We start from the raw sequence: 21760 nt of genomic DNA, 5'->3' as shown, positions 1-21760 counted from the left end.
ATATGGTAATAGAATTTGTTACTGGATATCACGGGTGCAAGCGAACATATGAGAAGTATACCGATTAACATATGGGTTTTCTGGGCTCAGAACTAAAGCCGTCCGGTATCCAGTGCACTTCTAGTATTTTAGGGGGTTCGCTAGTGCTGTGCTCTCGCGACCTGCAGCTTCTACCCCTCTTATCTTATATGCATCCTTCCCTCTATCGCAGTATTCTGGTTCTCCTCCATCTTTGTTCCCATTCTTATGAATGAGTACAGTGACGTGTGAAAAAGTTTCAGCAATTGTCTTTTTAAGGCATACTTCGTAGTATTTCGAGAAACGATGGTGGGATCAACTCGTTCGTAACCGGTCACCTACAGTTACATAACGGCCTCTAAGTTTGATTGTTGTATGAAAAAGTGCAAACTTAAAATTGCAATAAGCTTTTCTTTATAAATGAACTAAAAGCAAGTGAAAATCTCAACACATTTCTATAATGCATTACGAGCCGTATGGCAATGCACTTTATCAACACTGGTCTCTTTTGGTCCTTATTCACTCAACATTTGCTCAAGTCATCCAGAGACTGGTACGGTGGACACACCCCTGGTATTAAAGGACCTGGTACGATATTCACTTAACATTTGCTGAAGCCATCCAGAGACTGATACTGTACGTGGAGACACACCCTGGTATTGGAGGACCTGGTACGATATTCACTCAACATTTGCTCAAGCCATCAAGAGACTGGTACTGTGGAGACACACCCTTGTGTTGAAGGGCTTGGTACTCTCCTGTACGTGTTGGGCTTCCTGTGGATGACAGTGCTGTACCCTTAGGGGGCAGCCGTGTTGAAGGACTCAATGAATCGTAGTTACCAGTACAATGTTGGATGGTCTGATAGGTGAGTGTAGGTGGATTTGAAACAGCCTCTGTTTGTCCATGTTGATCTGCACCTTCATACTGAGGCATGGGGATATTTGTCTGTACACCAGAATGTGGTTGGGATAGCTGTGTTCTTGTTGTCACAACAGCATTACTCGTTGCACCTATTTCTTCATATTCTGGCAAGTTTGGTGTTTCGTTATCTGTAACATTGAAACTTGTCTCTTGCAATGTTAAGTCGTTCTTTGTACACATGCAAAGAAGAATACTAGTAATGAATTATCAAAAAGATAACTTTTATTAAACGTATACACTGAATCGAATTATTCGGATGGATGTGTGGATGGATGTATGTATGGATGGATGGATGGGCGGGTGGGTGGGTGGGTGGGTGGGTGGATGGATGGATGGATGTGTGGATGGATGTGTGGATGGATGGATGGGTGGATGGATGGATGGATGGATGGATGGATGGATGGATGGAGGGTTGGATGGATGGATGGGTGGAGGGTTGGATGGATGGATGGGTGGGATGGATGGATGGATGGATGGATGGATCGTCACGTACGATAGGTAATATTAGACTTTATATATAAAACACAAAGCGATAATCAGGTGGCTTACGTACTATTTGTGACCTCTCGTCGAAGCTGTTATTTGATCTGTAAAAGATAATATAGCTTATTTTTTATCATTATTTTGAACGTTTAAGTTAAACGGAACAGAAACACATACCTGTTTCAAGAATACTCTTTCGAATCTAAAATTAGAAAAGTCATAAAATAATTCAATATATTGAAATCAGTCTACCCTCATGCATGTCTTCTGTTATCTTTGCACCTTACAGAAAATATCCATATATCATACCTTTTCTACGTGAGCACAGGATACCCGCCATAAGTATGATGTTCAGAACAATCGACAAAACAAACAGTACTCCAAGAACTGCAACTAGTATCTTTTTCCTCTCCTTCACAATCAGCAAGTGATCTTTAAGATCTGCGTACGAGATAAGAAATAAGAGCGCTATCATCTGGACCATGACAAAGAATCATATTTGCTAAAAAAGATAAACTTCGTACTTACATTGCACATCTAAACATATGCTGACATTCTTGGTGTGTCCAATATCATTATCTGCTGTACACGTGTAACACGATGAATCGTTCCTTTTTACTCGTGTTATATTGAACATTCGTCCAACACCAATGACAGTGCCATGCTTCGTCCAGGTGATATTAGGTACTGGGTATCCACTGGCATTGCAAACAAGACTTACGTCTTTTCCCTCATTAACCAATATTACTTGTTTGTACGGATTCATTATCTCTGGTGATTTACTCCTTACTGAAGTAGAGATCAATGGAAAAGACATATTTTATGACTTTAAAGCAAGGAAAAGGATATTATTTCCTGCTTAAATTGCAATGCATCATTATATAATTTCAGGGGAAATTAATAGGGGTCATTCATTGGTCTATCAGATATCTGGCTAAGCTAAGAATAATTCGCACGCTGATTGGTTGAAGGCTGTAACATTGTCTTTGTAAGACGCTCAATGCTTTTTTCGGTGGCGTGATTCAAGTAATTTTAGCTGGTTAAATTCTGCTGTTATGGACAATTTTACGAAAAAAATGAAAATACATGGATTCAAGAACGCAACTTTAGTTATAAAGTATCTCCACAAAGTTACTTACCATACACTTGAAAAACTACTTTTTTGATTGCTCCTTGTCCATATTTATTGCATGGAATACAAGTGACATCTATGTGGTATATTTTGTCTTTTCTTGCAGCTGGTACTTTGATAGCATACAAGCCATCACTCGAATTGTACTCTTTATCATTAATTGTCATTATAAAACGGTTTGCAGGAGGGGAGGCAACAGCTTCGCATTTTATGCGAATCATATTAACATCGAGTATATTCGTGTGTTTTACCGACAGTTTTGTATTCACTGGCTCGTATTCTGAAAGCAAAGGTAAAAGAGCTGTACATTCAAACAACCAGATTGGAAATCTTGTTTATTGGTTAATTAAATTGCACACCCATAGGAAGTGGTGAAATATTTGGCGCAATTATTGGATGAGTTTGAGCATGATACTTAAATTATCAAGACCAAATCCGTGTAAAAATATTATAATAATATTAATTCATGACGTGTCCCTCAAATGTAATGCTATGCCCCATTAGAGTGAGAGCGAGTCGTACGAAGGCAACGGGCGAGAGAATAGTCAAATCAAGTCCTATCACATTGAAAATAGGAATTATTCATGAAAGGTTCAGTGTATCAGAATATTGTCAAAAGAGACCAAAATCTTAAAAACCTTTTAAATCAGCTCACTGAAATGCAGCAATTCATGTGTAAAATGTGATTGGTTAAAGTGCATCATATGACAAAACCCTATTGCCATGCCATACATACCAGTGACATTTACTGCTGTGCAGGCTGTGTCTCTACCGAATCCATTATCTGCAACACAGCAATATCGCCCTCCTGATTTTTTGCCAGTTATGTTCAATAAAATATATGAAGAGCTGCCAATCCGTTGATGGGTATCATCGTGGATCCACTCAACTTGTGGCGATGGGAACCCTGTTGTATTACACTGTAGCTTGATCCTGTCACCTTGCTTGCAGGAAAGTTGTGTCGTTTGATTCGTAATTCGTGGCACAGCTTAAAAGATCAAAACTATTAAATCAGCAATTTCACTACTTTTTGAAAGAGCCAAGACATTTGGACCGAATGTTTCTATTTTTGTTTAAGGTGACTGCCTACTTTTGGAAAAAATATTAAACTTTTTTTAAAACTTCGATTTTTCAAATTGAAATTTAATGCTGATTCCAAATCTGGGGAAAAAATTGGGTGTCCCGAGCTTGTTTTCATTTATTACGAATCCCACGATGCACGATGAATAATATTTCTTATTCTAAATTTGAAATCCTCAATTGCCCCGAGCTTTTTCTGTTTCATCAACTGTCTATTTATTATTTAAGACAAAAGTTTTCCCAAACTGTCCTTCATTGAGTGGTGGTGGTGGTGGTGGTTTGGGTGAGTTTGGGGGAGGGGGGGGGGGGGAGCTTGTGAGATTATTTGTATCAATATTTAATTGTTCTTGCAAGTATTGGGGAAGTAAAATGATACAATAAAAGATCAGTCCTAATCTAACACATCTTAGTGATACATGTTATTCATAGATAGGTTTGGACTATGGTATTTAATGAAATTTACCGTATACAAATACTTTAAAACACCGTTCGTCTTCTTCTTTTTTATCCCCTAATCTCAGGACCACTTCACAGCAGTAGGTGATATTATTTCCAATCTTAGTACTGTTCACAATAAGGGTAACTTTATTTTTGCCAAGTATTAAATACTTCGTTAGGTATCTGTAATATGTATTTTCACCCAGATGTCTTGAAGCAATATAAGTGTATAATTTAGATTCTTCAAAATAACCAATCTTAGAGGACAAAAATGTTTCGTTGTCGTCCATCTTGTAATGCCAGCGCAGGAAAATAGGACGTCCTTGTTCTACGCTGGTATGTTCATCTGGTACAGCAAGCCATGAAATCCCATCTGGAAAAGAATACAAGATTAGTTATCATGGAACATGAGAGATATATACAAAATGTATAAAATGTGAAAGAAAAAAAAAAGAAAATAAAGAAAAAAAGAAAAAAAGAAACAAAAACAACAACAACAACAACAACAACAACAACAACAAACAAAAAAACAGAAGAAAAAATAATAAATTTATTTTCAGACGTTTCGAATCTACTGCCTCTTCATCAGTGTAAGTTGAAATATTTGACTAGATGAATATTTTAACGCACAACCGAGGCTAAGGCTGAGCAAAATAGAACTCGAAACTGGAGTATTGATGATACAGACGTTGACGAGAGGGTGAATTATATAAGCCAATCATTACAAAGAAATAAAATGCAATAGCATAAAGATTATGAAACGATTGTTATTACTAGAGGGTTCTTGTAGTCTATTACCATATAACGTGTTCGCGAATATTGTTCCTACCAGCACTTATCTTAGCAATGAAAAAATGGTAAAGTTATGGAACTGTAACGTATGTACCTGCAAGATCTAGAGCAGAAAGGACCATCACCCATGGAACAGCTTTAAGTAAGAAGACTGAACACAATATTTGACGCACTTGAAGAAGAGACATATCTACCAATTATATTAATGTAATAGTAACAATAATAATAATAATAATAATAATAATAATATGATAATAATAATAATGTAATACCACGATTAATTTTTGGTCCGTTACTAGTAAATTACAACCACAGGTATCCCAAGCAATAATGCTTTATTCTGTGTAATGGAGTACCTAGGGTCTTGATAGGAAAATGGTTTCCAGTTGAATTCCAGAAAAACAAATAAGCTAGCTTACCTTACTATTAGCAAAATTCAAATTTAACGGCAGAACGCACTATCTATTTGAGGTCTTTATAGCGCTCGGTATCCAAGAAAAAACTCTGAAAGATGATTAAACGAATTAATTAAATTTTTGATTATTATAAACTGTTAGGTACCGAAATAGATAGAGATGACAATCGTCATGAAATCAAGATAAAGTCGAACAGTTCAACGACCATATAAAGAGAGAGTCTGGTAACCATCCAAAGCAACAGATCCAAAGTCAGCATGCAAAGATTATAGCCTGAATAAACTATGGGGTCGCACAACAACAACGTACACCTCACTATTTTCGGTTTCTAAATACCCCACTTATGAAAATTAACAGTCTGTTTTCCTCTTTTTCATTCCTATGAGAGGAAATGACTTAAGATTTCAACCCTAAAAGATACGAAGATCGTTTCCGCCCTTCGTTATATGCGAGTACCCCCACCGGGTCTTTTAAAGTTAAGCTCCTGAATGGGGACAAACGTACTTTGACGACTACTCCTTATTTCGATAATAGACGAATTGCAAACAGTTCACTTTTCAATACATAGGTTGACGTTCAATGTCGATCTTTTTTGTTTGTTTGTTGTTGTTTTTTTTTTGTTAATTGTTTGATTAATTGTTTGGTTAATTGTTATTTAGATTGTCAAAAAGGATTCTATCGGACAATCCAATAAAGCTAAGTTACAAAACCTATCATAAAATAGTTGGCACATCAACATCATAATGACAATGAGGGTAAACATTATGTCCAACTATTTATTCGTCATCCTACAACAGAATAACTTGAAAAGAGTTCTAAGGGCTCTCTTTAAACTAGTTCTGCTAAATGTGACATCCCTGCATAAATATTGTTGAAATAAATAAATAAATATCCTACATATAAAAACCTAATAAGCATTTTATCCTTCACCTCATTAACGTAACATCTAGGTCTGTTCTGTGTCTTTGTGTTTTTCCAACATCATCCAAAATATTCGTGATTGAACTGCACAGCACTGGTGGCAATTATCAGTAAGCAGCTAAATACTAGTGATATTATGATAGTTTTCATCAAGTAATTTGATTCAATTTACTTGCCAAACGGTTGCGATGTCTCATCCAGAAACACAGGGAGGGACACCCGAAAGTTGAAATATTGAAAGACTGTTACCTTCAAGAGAAAATGATAGATCATTTTCTCTAGGTGTCTCCTAGTGACTGTCACTAGGTACAGAGTACAAAATTCAGTTTTTGAACAAAGGAATACAGTTCATTGAAATAGACTTTCTTCGGCTTCTTTAACGATAAATGTCTCTTGAACCGTTATATTAGTATTCTTTTATATTCAAAAACGGATAAAAGTAATGACCAATTACATTTTGATCTTTAACGTCAATGATCGAACCTGATTTGATACTAAGTTAGCGCAATGACTGTGGCAGTCCAGCTGTAAAATGTCAATGGTTTTCCGGATTTTTCCTACTTCCAGATTCCCTAAATAACCTGTGTTATTAAGCGTGAGACTCTACTTACTTTCGTTCTTCATTTTCAGTTTTGAAACGAATTTTTTTATTGACAAAAATGAAAGTCTCGAAAGTGAAATTTAATTATGGACAATGGCCGCGGAGCACCCTAATAAGTGTTGGGAAAAGACTGGAACTAGTATAGGAAAAGGTGTGGGATTGTGATGGGGATGGATGGGCTATGATTGGCAAATATAACAGATTGGTATGGGAAAATGTAAAAAGTCGGGGTTGGGGAGGGGCTGGAAATGTATCCCCGCCCCCGCTCCACAGCGGCTCCTGATGGAACACAGTAGGGGGAATTACCAAAGTGAAAATGAAAGCAAGCAGATATGGGTAAGGTCGAGATGTCATCAGCTCAAGGCCCATATCGTGAGGAGAAACATATAACCAATGCTGTACCCGTGGGCAGCTCAACAGATGGGGCTCAATATTACCACATTCCATATGTCAATCAAAGTCAATTTACAGCTTGGCACCCATGCAGATGCAGACGTATTGTTTGTCAGTCGAGAAGAATTTCCAGATATCCACATCAGATCCAACGTGCAAATGCACAAGTGCACCGAGGACCTCAGAGATGTTATTACTCTGAATGATAAAAAGTACCTGAGCGGGCAGAGGATTCAGAATAGGAAAGGAATTTTTTTCTGTGTTGGTTTGTTCTGCTTATGTGTGTGTGTGATTTTTTCATTTTGATTATTTCTCATTTGTTCGTTGAATTCATTGTTTATCTTTTTAGAAAGGGTTAATTGATTCCTCTTTGCCTCAGGCTCTGCTTTCTTGGGGTGAAAATTAAAGAAAAACGTTTTTACTCACTTGTTTTTTGAGTATTATATTTGGCTATATCATAGATAGTGTATCTAATACTGTCTACTCTATATGCTTGGGGACTAGTATCTCAAGATATTATTTGAAAAAAAATATTAAAAGCGCTCTCAAATTGATCTAGTCGTTTGTTCGATATTTATTTAACATTTGCTGAAGCCATCGAGAGACTGGTACAGTGGAGACACACCCTGGTATTGGAGGACCTGGTACTCTCCTGTTCGTGTTGGGCTTCCTGTGGATGACAATACAGTACCCTCAGGGGACAGCCGTGTGAAAGGACTCAGTGAATCGTAGTTACCAGTACGAGGTTGGATGGTCTGATAGGTGACTGGTGGTGGATTTGAAACAGCCTCTGTTTGTCCATGTTGATCTTCACCTTCATACTGAGGCATGGGGATATTCGTCTGTACACCAGAATGTGGTTGGGATAGCTGTGTTATTGTTGTCACAACAGCATTACTCGTTGCACCTATTTCTTCATATTCTGGCAAGTTTGGTGTTTCGTTATCTGTAACATTAAAACTTGTCTCTTGCAATGTTAAGTCGTTCTGTGTACACAAAGAAGAATACTAGTAATGAATTAACAAAAAGATAACGTTAATTAAATGTATACACTGAATTGAATTATGCGGATGGATGGGTGGATGGGTGGGTGGATGGATGGATGGATCGTCACGCATAATAGATAATATTAGAATGTATATATAAAACATAAAGCGATAACCAGGTTACTTACCATTTGTGACCTATCGTCGGAGCCGTTATTTGATCTGTAAAAGATAATATAGCTTAATTTTTATTATTATTTTGAACGTTTAAGTTAAACGGCTCAGAAACACATACCTGTTTCCTGAATACATTTTTGAATCTAAAATTAGAAAAGTTATAAAATAATTCAATATATTGAAGTCAGTGTACCCTCATGCATGTCTTTATCATACCTTTACGACGTGACCACAGGATACCCGCCATAAGTGTGATGTTCAGAACAATCGACAAAGCAAACAGTACTCCAAGAACTGCAACTAGTATCTTTTTCCCCTCCTTCACAATCAGCGAGTGATCGTTAAGATCTGCGCACGTAATAACAAATAAGATCGCTATCATCTGGACCATGACAAAGAATCATATTTGCTAAAAAAGATAAACTTTGTACTTACATTGCACATCTAAACATATGCTGGCATTCTTGACGTGTCCAATACCATTATCTGCTGTACACGTGTAACACAATGAATCGTTCTTTTGTGCTCCTGTTATATTCAATATTCGTCCAACACCAATGAAAATGCCATGCTTCGTCCAGGTGATATTAGGTACTGGGTATCCACTGGCATTGCAAACAAGGCTAACGTCTTTTCCCTCATCAACCAATATTACTCGTTTGTACGAATTTGCTGTCTCTGGTGATTTAGCTCTTGCTGAAGTAAAGGTCAGTGCCAAAGATATAGCTCGGTTTATGGCTTGAAAGTTAAGAAAATGATATGATTTCCTGCTTCACGTGCCTCTTTTCATACTATTGTGTCATTATAAGATGTTTGATTTATCGCAAATTGAGTTTACTGTCAAATGCGTCACATCGATAATAGTAAAAAACACAAAGTTTTGCAAAGATTCCCCTTAAAATGACCAAGATGTGAGTCTCTCAAACTCAGAATTTTAGTAGAATTTTTGCTGAGAAATGTGTCTAGCCTGATAACGATGCTCTTCACGCATACGATGCGATACTGGCATACATTTCTGTTCAAAAATGCCTAGTTTCAAAAACTAATATATTTGTAACAAATCTGTAGATCTGGAAAAATCACCCACCTATATATTGACCTTATTTTCGGTGTCTCAACTTAGTTAAAGTTGAAAACTCTCCGCACAAAGTTACTTACCGTACACTGGAAAAACATATTTCTTGATTGGTCCTTGTCCATATTTATTGAATGGAATACAACTGACAGCTATTTGGTATATTTTATCTTTTCTTGCAGCTGGTACTTTGATAGTATACAAGCCATCACTCGAATTGTACTCTTTATCATCAATTGTCATCATAAAACGGTTTGCAGGAGGAGAGGCAACAGCTTCGCATTTTATGTGAATCATATTAACATCGAGTATAATCGTTTGCTTTACCGACAGTTTTGTATTCATTGCCTCGTATTCTGAAAGCAAAAGAAAAAGAGCTGTACATTAAAACAACCAGATTGGAATCTTGTTTATTGGTTAATTACATTGCACATGGCATGTACCCATAAGAAGTGGTGCAATATTTGGCGCAATTATTGGATGAGTTTGAGCATGATATCGTAAATTATCAAGACCAAGACCGTGTAAAAATATTATAATAATATTAATTCATGGCGTGTCCCTCAAACTTAATGCTATGCCCCATTAGAGTGAGAGCGAGTCGTACTAAGGCAATGGGCGAGAGAATAATCAAATCAAATCCTATCACATTGAAAATAGGATGGAAGGTTCAATGTATCAGAATGTTGTCAAACGAGACCATAATATTAAAAACCTTTTTAAATCAGTTCACTAAAATGCAGCAATCCATGTGTAAAATATGAATGGTTAAAGTGTATAGTGACAAAACCCTATTGCCATGCCATACATACCAGTGACATTTACTGTTGTGCAGGCTGTATCTCTACCGAATCCATTATCTGCATTACAACAATATAGCCCTCCTGATCTTCTGCCAGTTATGTTCAATAAAATATGTGAAGAGCTGCCAATCAGTTGATGGGTATCGTCGTGGTTCCACCCAACTTGTGGCGATGGGAACCCTGTTGTATTACACTGTAGCTTGATCCAGTCACCTTGCTTGCAGGACAGTTGTGGTACGTAATACGTAATTCGTGGCACAGCTTAAAAGATCAAAACTATTAAATCAGCAATCTCACTACTTTTTGAAAGAGCCAAGACATTTGGACCGAATTTTTCTATTTTTGTTCAAGCTGACTGCCTACTTTTGGAAAAGATATTAAACTTTTTTTAAAACTTCGATTTTCCAAATTGAAATTTAATGCTGATTCCAAATCTGGGAAATAAAATTGGGTGTCCCCAGCTTGTTTTCATTTATTACAAATTGCACGATGCACGATGAATAATATTTCTTATTCTAAATTTGAAATCCTCAATTGCCCCGAGCTTTTTCTGTTTCATCAACTGTCCATTTATTACTTAAGACAAATATTTTCCCAAACTGTCCTTCGTTGAGTGGTGGTGGTGGTGGTGGGGGTGGTTTGGGTGAGTTTGGGGGGGGCTTGTGAGATTATTTGTATGAATTTTTAATTGTTCTTGCAAGTATTGGGGAAGTAAAATGATACAATAAAAGATCAGTCCTAATGTAACACATCTTAGTGATACATGTTATTCATAGATAGGTTTGGACTATAGTATTTAATGAACTTTACCGTATACGAATACTTTAGAACACCGTCTGTCTTCTTTTTTATCCACTAATCTCAGGACCACATGACAACAGTAGGTTATATTATTTCCAATCTTAGTACTGTTCACAATAAGGGTAACTTTATTTTTGCCAAGTATTAAATACTTTGTTAGGTATCTGTAATATGTATTTTCACCCAGATATCTTGAAGCTATAGAAGTGTATAATTTAGATTCTTCAAAATAACCAATCTTAGAGGACAAAAATGTTTCGTTGTCGTCCATCTTGTAATGCCAGCGCAGGATAATAGGACGTCCTTGTTTTACCTTGATGTGTTCGCCTGGTACATGAAGCCATGAAATCCCATCTGGAAAAGAATACAAGATTAGTTATCATGGAACATGAGAGATATATACAAAATGTATAAAATGTGAAAAGAAAAAAAAAAAAAAAAAGAAAAAAAAAGAAACAACAACAACAACAACAACAAACAACAAAACAAAACAAAAAATAATAATTTTTTTTCCAGACGCTTCGAATCTACTGCCTCTTCATCAGTGTAAGTTGAATTTGACTGGCTGAATACCGAGGCTAAGGCTGAGCAAAATAGAACTCGAAACTGGAGTATTGATGATACAGACATTGACGAGAGGGTGAATTATATAAGCCAATCATTGCAAAGAAATGAAATGCAACAGCATAGAGATTATGAAACGATTGTTATTACTAGACGGTTCTTGTAGTCTATTACCCATATAACGTGTTCGCGAATATTGTTCCTATCAGCACTTATCTTAGCAATGAAAAAATGGTAAAGTTATGGAACTGTAACGTATGTACCTGCAAGATCTAGAGCAGAAAGGACCATCACCCATGAAACAGCTTTAAGTAAGAAGACTGAACACAATGATCGATGCACTTGAAGAAAGGGCATATCTACCAATTATATTAATGTAATAGTAACAATAATAATAGTAATAATAATAATAATGATAATGATATGATAATAATGATAATGTAATACCACGATTAATTTTTGGTCCGTTACTAGTAAATTACAACCACAGGTATCCCAAGCAATAATGCTTTATTCTGTGTAATGGAATACCTAGGGTCTTGATAGGAAAATGGTTTCCAGTTGAATTCCAGAAAAACAAATAAGTTTACCTTACTATTAGCAAAATTCAAATTTAACGGCAGAACGCACTATCTATTTAATGTCTTTATAGCGCTCGGTATCCAAGAAAAAACTCTGAAAGATGATTAAACGAATTAATTAAATTTTTGACTATTATAAGCTGTTAGGTACCGAAATAGATAGAGATGACAATCGTCATGAAATCAAGATAAAGTCGAACAGTTCAACGACCATATAAAGAGAGAGTCTGGTAACCATCCAAAGCAACAGATCCAAAGTCAGCATGCAAAGATTATAGCCTGAATAAACTATGGGGTCGCACAACAACAACATCTCACTAATTTCGGTTTCTAAATACCCCACTTATGAAAATTAACAGTCTTTTTTCCTCTTTTTCATTCCTATGACAGGAAATAACTTAAGATTTCAACCCTAAAAGATACGAAGATCGTTTTCGCCCTCCGTTAAATAAGAGTACCCCCACCGGGTCTTTTAAAGTTAAGCTCCTGAATGGGGACAAACGCATTTTGACGACTACTTCTTATTTCGATAATAGACGAATTGCAAACAGTTCACTTTTCAATACATAGGTTGACGTTCAATGTCGATCTTTTTTGTTTGTTTGTTGTTTTTTTTTTTTTTTTTTTTTTGGTTAATTGTTTGATTAATTGTTTGGTTAATTGTTATTTAGATTGTCAAAAAGGATTCTATCGGACAATCCAATAAAGCTAAGTTACAAAACCTATCATAAAATAGTTGGCACATCAACATCATAATGACAATGAGGGTAAACATTATGTCCAACTATTTATTCGTCATCCTACAACAGAATAACTTGAAAAGAGTTCTAAGGGCTCTCTTTAAACTAGTTCTGCTAAATGTGACATCCCTGCATAAATATTGTTGAAATAAATAAATAAATATCCTACATATAAAAACCTAATGAGCATTTTATCCTTCACCTCATTAACGTAACATCTAGGTCTGTTCTGTGTCTTTGTGTTTTTCCAACATCATCCAAAATATTCGTGATTGAACTGCACAGCACTGGTGGCAATTATCAGTAAGCAGCTAAATACTAGTGATATTATGATAGTTTTCATCAAGTAATTTGATTCAATTTACTTGCCAAACGGTTGCGATGTCTCATCCAGAAACACAGGGAGGGACACCCGAAAGTTGAAATATTGAAAGACTGTTACCTTCAAGAGAAAATGATAGATCATTTTCTCTAGGTGTCTCCTAGTGACTGTCACTAGGTACAGAGTACAAAATTCAGTTTTTGAACAAAGGAATACAGTTCATAGAAATAGACTTTCTTCGGCTTCTTTAACGATAAATGTCTCTTGAACCGTTATATTAGTATTCTTTTATATTTAAAAACTGATAAAAGTAATGACCATTGCATTTTGATCTTTAACATCAAATGATCGAACCTGAATTGATACTAAGTTAGCGCAATGACTGTGGCAGTCCAGCTGTAATATGTCAGTGGGTTTTCCGGATTTTCCCTACTTCCAGATTTCCTAAATAACCTGTGCTACTAATCGCAAGACTCTACTTACTTTCCCTCTTCATTTTCAGTTTTGAAACGAATTTTATTATTGACAAAAATGAAAGTCTCGAAAGTGAAATTTAATTATGGACAAGGGCTGCGGAGCACCCTAATAAGTGTTGGGAAAAGATTGGAACTAGTATAGGAAAAAGTGGGGGATGATGATGGGAGGGGAGGGGAGGGGCAATGATTGGCAAATATAACAGATTGATATGGGTAAAAGTAAAAAGTCGGGGTTGGAAATGTATCCTCCTCTGCCCCACCCCCACAGCGGTCCCTGATGGAACACATGCAGTAGAGGGAGTTACCGAAGTGAAAATGAAAACAAGCAGTTATGAGTAAGGTCGAGATGTCATCAGCTCAAAGCATATCGTGAAGAGAAATGTAATGTTTGTCGAGAAGGAGTTCCAGGTATCCACATCAGATCCAATCCAGGGTTTAAATATCCAAGCGATATTGGAATCTGGAGACGTTCACCCAGGTTACACCAGAGTGTGTTTACACAAGTGCACCGAGGACCTCAGAGATGTTATTACTCTGAATGATAAAAAGTACCTGAGCGGGCAGAGGATTCAGAATAGGAAAGGAATTTTTTTCTGTGTTGGTTTGTTCTGCTTATGTGTGTGTGTGATTTTTTCATTTTGATTATTTCTCATTTGTTCGTTGAATTCATTGTTTATCTTTTTAGAAAGGGTTAATTGATTCCTCTTTGCCTCAGGCTCTGCTTTCTTGGGGTGAAAATTAAAGAAAAACGTTTTTACTCACTTGTTTTTTGAGTATTATATTTGGCTATATCATAGATAGTGTATCTAATACTGTCTACTCTATATGCTTGGGGACTAGTATCTCAAGATATTATTTGAAAAAAAATATTAAAAGCGCTCTCAAATTGATCTAGTCGTTTGTTCGATATTTATTTAACATTTGCTGAAGCCATCGAGAGACTGGTACAGTGGAGACACACCCTGGTATTGGAGGACCTGGTACTCTCCTGTTCGTGTTGGGCTTCCTGTGGATGACAATACAGTACCCTCAGGGGACAGCCGTGTGAAAGGACTCAGTGAATCGTAGTTACCAGTACGAGGTTGGATGGTCTGATAGGTGACTGGTGGTGGATTTGAAACAGCCTCTGTTTGTCCATGTTGATCTTCACCTTCATACTGAGGCATGGGGATATTCGTCTGTACACCAGAATGTGGTTGGGATAGCTGTGTTATTGTTGTCGCAACAGCATTACTCGTTGCACCTATTTCTTCATATTCTGGCAAGTTTGGTGTTTCGTTATCTGTAACATTAAAACTTGTCTCTTGCAATGTTAAGTCGTTCTGTGCACACAAAGAAGAATACTAGTAATGAATTAACAAACAGATAAAATTTATTAGACGAATACACTGAAACGAATTATTCGGATGGGTGTGTGGATGGATGGATGGGTGGGTGGATGGGTGGATGCGTGGATGGATGGATGGATGGATGGATGGATGGATGGGTGGGTGGATGGATGGATGGATGGATGGATGGATGGGTGGGTGGGTGGATGGATGGATGGATGGGTGGGTGGATGGATGGATGGGTGGGTGGGTGGGTGGGTGGATGGATGGGTGGGTGGATGGATGGACGGACGGATGGATGGATGGATGGATGGATGGATCGTCACGCACGATAGATAATATTAGACTTCATATATAAAACACAAAGTGATAATCAGGTGGCTTACGTACTATTTGTGACCTCTCGTCGAAGCTGTTATTTGATCTGTAAAAGATAATATAGCTTATTTTTTATCATTATTTTGAACGTTTAAGTTAAACGGAACAGAAACACATACCTGTTTCCAGAATACTCTTTCGAATCTAAAATTAGAAAAGTCATAAAATAATTCAATATATTGAAATCAGTCTACCCTCATGCATGTCTTCTGTTATTTTTGCACCATACAGAAAATATCCATATATCATACCTTTTCTACGTGAGCACAGGATACCCGCCATAAGTATGATGTTCAGAACAATCGACAAAACAAACAGTACTCCAAGAACTGCAACTAGTATCTTTTTCCCCTCCTTCACAATCAGCGAGTAATCGTTAAGATCTGCGTATACGAAATAAGAAATAAGACCGGTATCATCTGGGCTATGACAAAGAATCATATTTGCCCAAGGAGATAAACTTCGTACTTACATTGCACATCTAAACATATACTGGCGTTCTTGGCGTGTCCAAAGCCATTATCTGCGGTACACGTGTAACACGATGAATCGTTCCTTTTTACTCGTGTTATATTGAATATTCTTCCAACACCAATGACAGTGCCATGCTTTGTCCAGGTGATATTAGGTACTGGGTATCCACTGGCATTGCAAACAAGACTTACGTCTTTTCCCTCATTAACCAATATTACTTGTTTGTACGGATTTGTTATCTCTGGTGATTTAGCTCTTGCTGAAGTAAGTCAGTGCAAAAAATATCTCAGTTTATGGCTTGAAAATTAGTAATCTATACTCAGTGGCCTTCCTTCCACTCGTATGGGCTAAGGTATGGGCATTATGCCTCTTCGCTTGAGGAAAGGATATTACAGCAATGGACAAAAGCCTAACACTTAAAATCCATAACCTCTAAAACTCCATCTCTTAAACTCCCTCCCTTAAACTGACCGATTCCACGAAAACACCAGTGATCATCGTTTTCAGCCAACCCTTGAGCCCGCAATGGTTTCCCGTTCGACTGCACCCAGGGGATGAACCCATCGCATTCTCGCCGGGGAGATGAAAGAATTGATAGCTTTGCACGATTAGCGGAAGGATGCTAAAAATAAAACAAAACGAACGATACTTAATGGAAACGCAATGAGGGAGAGGTCTAAGGGTTGACAGACTTATGCGCACGTACAAAGACCGACAAGGAATAAGGCTCCCATTATAAGACTGTCAAACCTCGGAGCCGTGGGGTACGGGCAATGTAACAAACGAATTTTTATGGCGCATAACCATAACCCAGTCGGGTGTGATTTTATTGTGCTATAATTCAGCTTGAAGCTATTGCTTAAATGTAGGTATCTACCTGATAAATAAGATCGATTATATCACGACAAACCAAAAACTGACCCTGAAAAGATTTAACGAAGCCATCATAAAAACGTGATAGCCTAGCAAAACTGCAGGCGTAAAACACAAAAGCTATGAATAACGCAAAACCCAACATATAACAAACAACTGGCCATGAAAAGATTTTTAAGGAAGCCAGCATAACGAAGTGCACGCGAAATCACACCAAACGCATAGCAAAAGACTGCATGCGTAAAACGCAAAAGTCATGAATAAAGCTAAGCCAAACATCTCATGACAAACAAAAACTGACTCTGAATAGATTTTTTAACAAAGCCAGCATAACAAAGTGCACGTGAAATCACACCAAACGCATAGCAAAAGACTGCATGCGTAAAACACAAAAGTCATGAATAAAGAGCTAAGCCAGACATCTCATGACAAACAAAAATATTGAAAAATATTAAACCACGGAGTGCAGAGTAAACAAAACTGGCCAAAAAGCAAGCATTGACAAAAAGCAATGAATAACGCTGAGCCAAAAAGTTCATGACCAAACACAACTGGCAAATATTTTAAAACGAATGGCCAGAAGTGACAGTGGCAACAAAATATAGCATAAGGTTATGACCAACAACTGACTAGCAAACATTACTATTAGAACTACAAAACGTTCAAACCAAGGGAAATTTACTGCCACCGTAAGGAAAGTTAAGCTAAAGCTTGATAAAACAGCTAATCCTGCTACGAACATTAGCGAAACTCGGCAAGTATCGAAAAAACCCGACAAATTAATTAAAACAGAAATATTACCACAATAAGTTCTCCTTGTACTGGTGATGGGGGTCTTGGTCTACGTTTTCCTAGTTTTGCTGGGCAACTATTGGATTTACAGGGAGTACGGGAACTTGTCCTACTAGATTGTGCTTAGCCAAGGTTAAAATCAAGCTACCGAAGAGGAACATACGTAGCAACTGGGTACAGAACGTGGTTTCTCACTGTTTATATACTCGTGTGGCGGAAGACCGCTGAGTATAGGAAAATGATATGATTTTCTGCTTCAAGTAACTCTTTTCACACTAGTGTGACATTATAAGATGTTTGATTTATCTCAAAAAGGAGTTCACTGTCAAATGTGTTACATCGATAATAGTAAAAATACAAAGTTTCGTAAAGATTTCCCTTATAATGACGAAGATATGAGTCTTTCAAACTAAGAATCTTTGTAGAATTTTTGCTAAGAAATGTGTGTCTAGCCTGATACGATGCGTTATTGGCATACATTTCTCTGCAAAAATGCTTATCTTCAAAAACTTATATCTTCGTCATTTTAAATGCAATATTCAAGATAATTTGCAGCTTTACTATTATATGTATGTCGATGTGCCAAATTTGATAGTAAGCTCCTTTTTCTCATAAATCAAATATCTTATGTTGTCACGCTAGCGACAAAGAAAGAAAGAACGAACGAACGATGATTGGGTTTATCAAATGAATCAGGATGGAAAGTTGACGTACATGCGTGTGTGGATGAATAAATGAGCGAAATAAATTGATGTAGACAAACAAAGGATCAGTTAAAGTCCTTAAAAAATATTTTTTCACAGCACACATCCTAATAATATCCTCACTGATCCATGTAATGTTTGAAGTTGGGACTCCTGTGGTGTCGCATTTCATAGCTCTGTACTGACCGTCATGTTGTACTGAGTACCTATTGGAGCTATGAACCTTGGAGGACTGGTTCAAAAAACAGAAGCAGATGAAGTAATTTGTTTTGGACATGCGTGTTAATGTTGTTTTTGTCGGTTCCTTATTTTTTTTTACATGTATTCTTAAGTCTTAGGGAGGCTTTGAGGCATATTTTTGTCTAGTTGAGGATAAAGCCGAGGAAAGCCAGAGAGCCAAAATAACCCGAAGTTGCAGCAAACATTGAGCAATAGAATAATTCTGTAGACCTGTAAAGATCATTCGCCTATTTTTTCACCTTTTTTTCGGTCATGTCTGGACCGAGTTAATGTAGTAACATCTCTGCACAAAGTTACTTACCATACTCTAGAAAAACAACTTTCTTGATTGGTCCTTGTCCACATTTATTGAATGGAATGCAACTGACAGCTATGTGGTATATTTTGTCTTTTCTTGCAGCTGGTACTTCGATTACACCATCACTCGAATTGTACTTTTTATCATCAATTGTCATTATGAAACGGTTTGCAGGAGGGGAGGCAACAGCTTCGCATTTTATGCGAATCATATTAACATCGAGTATATTCATGTGTTTTAACGACAGTTTTGTATTCACTGGCTCGTATTCTGAAAGCAAAGGGAAAAGAGCTGTACATTAAAACAACCAGATTGGAAATCTTGTTTATTGGTTAATGAAATTGCACATGGCATCTGCCCATAGGAAGTGGGGCTGCAATATTTGGCGCAATTATTAAAAATATCATAATAATATTAATTCATGACGTGTCCCTCAAATTTAATGCTTCAAATCCTATCACATTGAAAATAGGAATTATTCATGGAAGGTTCAATGTATCAGAATATTGTCAAAAGAGACCAAAATATCAAAAACCTTTTAAATCAGTTCACTGAAATGCAGCAATTCATGTGTAAAATGTGATTGGTTAAAGTGCATCATATGACAAAACCCTATTGCCATGCCATACATACCTGTGACATTTACTACTGTGCAGGCTGTATCTCTACCGAATCCATTATCTGCAACACAGCAATATCGCCCTCCTGATCTTTTTCCAGTTATGTTCAATAAAATATCTGAAGAGCTGACAATCAGTTGATGGGTATCATCGTGGATCCACTCAACTTGTGGTGATGGGATCCCTGTGGTATTACACTGTAGCTTGATGGAATCACCTTGCTTGCAGGACAGTAGTGGTATATGATAGGGAATCTGTGGCACAGCTTAAATTAAAGATTAAAATAATAAATGTGGACAATATCAAAACAATTAAATCAGCATTTTGGAAGAGCCTAAAGACTGGGACCGAGATTTTCTATTTTTGTTTATAAAAGCTGCTGGTCATGCAAAGTATTAAAAAGAGCAATCCAGCATTCGATTATATTAACATAGGATCAGACTGTTCGTTTTCGATCTTAACTTCTCTGTAGACTTGTGTGCTGTTTTATTATTATTATTATTTTTTGCAGTCGAAACATCGCGGTCCTTTTACAAATTAACCTCAATCATGGCAAGAAAATGAAAAAGTATAATTTATTAGAATTTTCACGATGAATAATACTTTTATTGCTAAATCTCAAACCTTCAACTGCCCTACATTACTTAAACTATGCTTCCTTTTTTGAGTGGTGGTGGTGGTGGTGGTTTGGGTGAAGTTGGGGAGAGGAGGGGGATGTGAGATGATTTGTGTATCAACCATTCATTGCTTCTTAATTGCACGTATGGGAAAGGAAAATGACACAATATAAGAACATGATCAGTCCTGATTAACCACATGTTATTTTTGCATGTTATAATAATATTTACCATAAACGAATATTTTAGAACACTTTCTTTCTTTTCCTCTTGCAGCTACTGATGTCCACCATATTTTAAAACAGTAGGTGATATTATGTCCAATCTCAGCACTGTGCCGCACAGAAAGGGTAACGTTATATTTACCAAAAATTGAGAATGAAGGATCATTTCTTTGATGTTTATAATACGTATTTTCTCCCATATGTCTTGAAGCCATGGTCGTGGGGTATGGTTTAGAGTCTACAAAAAATTCAATCTCAGAGGACAAAAATGTTTCGTTGTCGTCCATCTCGTAATGCCAATGCAAGCCAAAAGGGCGTCCTTGTTCTACGTTGGTGTGTTTATCTGGTACAGCAAGCCATGAAATCCCATCTGGGAAAGAATACAAAAATAGTTATCAAAGAACATGAGAGATATATATAAAATGTATACAAGGACTGTCTAGCGCAGTTTGGTAAAGATAGATTTTAAATAAATTAGCACATACAAAAGAAAATACATTTTTCAGACGTTTTGAGGCTACTGCTTCTTCAGCAGTGTAAGTTGAAGAATGGCTGAATATTTTAACGCACAACCGATACTAAGGCTGAACAAAATAGAACTCGTAGCTGGAGTATTGATGATACAGACTGAAGTTGACGAGAGGGTGAAGTCGTTCATTACGAAGAAATCAATTGTGAGAGAATAAAGATTATGAAACGATTGTTATTACTAGACGGTTCTTGTAGTCTACTGCCATTACCCATATAACGTGTTTGCGAATATGTTGGCAAATACTGTTCTTATCACCACATATATATGATAAAGTTAAGTAACTGTAACGTACCTGCAAGATCTAGAGCAGAAAGGACCATCACCCATAAAACAGCTTTAAGTAAGAAGACTGAACACAATGATCGACGCACTTGAAGAAAGGACATATCTACCAACTATAATAATGTAATAATAATAATAAGAAGAATAATGATAATAATAATAATGATGATGATGATGATGATAATAATAACAATAACAATAATAATGATATGATAATAATAATAATAATGATAATGATAATAATAATGATATGATAATAATAATAATAATAATGATAATGATAATGATAATAATAATAATGTAATACCACGATTAATTTTTGGTCCGTTACTAGTAAATTACAACCACAGGTATCCCAAGCAATAATGCTTTATTCTGTGTAATGGAGTACCTAGGGTCTTGATAGGAAAATGGTTTCCAGTTGAATTCCAGAAAAACAAATAAGTTTACCTTACTATTAGCAAAATTCAAATTTAACGGCAGGACGCACTATCTATTTGAGGTCTTTATAGCGCTCGGTATCCAAGAAAAAACACTGAAAGATGATTAAACGAATTAATTAAATTTTTAATTATTATAATTAAAGGTACCGAAATAGATAGAGATGACAATCGTCATGAAATCAAGATAAAGTTGAACAGTTCAACGACCATAAAGAGAGAGTCTGGTAACCAT

The 21760-nt window shown here is 36.6% G+C and overlaps 1 protein-coding gene across 1 annotated transcript in view; it reads right to left on the bottom strand.

Moving 5' to 3' along the window:
• Positions 1–448: 448 nt before the first annotated feature.
• Positions 449–21760, bottom strand: part of LOC148905655 (hemicentin-1-like) — a 22264-nt gene continuing 952 nt past the window's right edge. Inside the window, exons 2-28 of the mRNA XM_089040600.1 lie at positions 21096–21198; positions 20279–20641; positions 19444–19695; positions 18814–19080; positions 15902–16162; positions 15681–15812; positions 15549–15573; positions 15442–15475; positions 14643–15045; positions 11868–11966; positions 11050–11394; positions 10249–10500; positions 9520–9792; positions 8797–9099; positions 8578–8709; positions 8480–8504; positions 8373–8406; positions 7782–8184; positions 4962–5057; positions 4101–4448; positions 3294–3545; positions 2565–2837; positions 1954–2214; positions 1735–1866; positions 1603–1627; positions 1496–1529; positions 449–1110 (exon numbers count right to left, since the gene is read on the bottom strand). Coding sequence (XP_088896726.1) covers positions 1608–1627; positions 1735–1866; positions 1954–2214; positions 2565–2837; positions 3294–3545; positions 4101–4448; positions 4962–5057; positions 7782–8184; positions 8373–8406; positions 8480–8504; positions 8578–8709; positions 8797–9099; positions 9520–9792; positions 10249–10500; positions 11050–11394; positions 11868–11966; positions 14643–15045; positions 15442–15475; positions 15549–15573; positions 15681–15812; positions 15902–16162; positions 18814–19080; positions 19444–19695; positions 20279–20641; positions 21096–21189 — 5079 coding nt within the window. The 5' untranslated portion in view covers positions 21190–21198 and the 3' untranslated portion in view covers positions 449–1110; positions 1496–1529; positions 1603–1607. The remainder of the gene's footprint in view (positions 1111–1495; positions 1530–1602; positions 1628–1734; positions 1867–1953; positions 2215–2564; positions 2838–3293; positions 3546–4100; positions 4449–4961; positions 5058–7781; positions 8185–8372; positions 8407–8479; positions 8505–8577; positions 8710–8796; positions 9100–9519; positions 9793–10248; positions 10501–11049; positions 11395–11867; positions 11967–14642; positions 15046–15441; positions 15476–15548; positions 15574–15680; positions 15813–15901; positions 16163–18813; positions 19081–19443; positions 19696–20278; positions 20642–21095; positions 21199–21760) is intronic.

The sequence above is a fragment of the Actinia tenebrosa genome, unplaced genomic scaffold, assembly GCF_029948245.1.
Source record: "Actinia tenebrosa isolate PJP-AT-01 unplaced genomic scaffold, QUT_ActTen_1.0 PGA_scaffold7__59_contigs__length_16204524, whole genome shotgun sequence".
Classification (NCBI taxonomy): domain Eukaryota; kingdom Metazoa; phylum Cnidaria; class Anthozoa; order Actiniaria; family Actiniidae; genus Actinia; species Actinia tenebrosa.
Note: the sequence above shows the minus strand (reverse complement) of the source record. Positions and strands in the feature narration are given on the sequence as shown.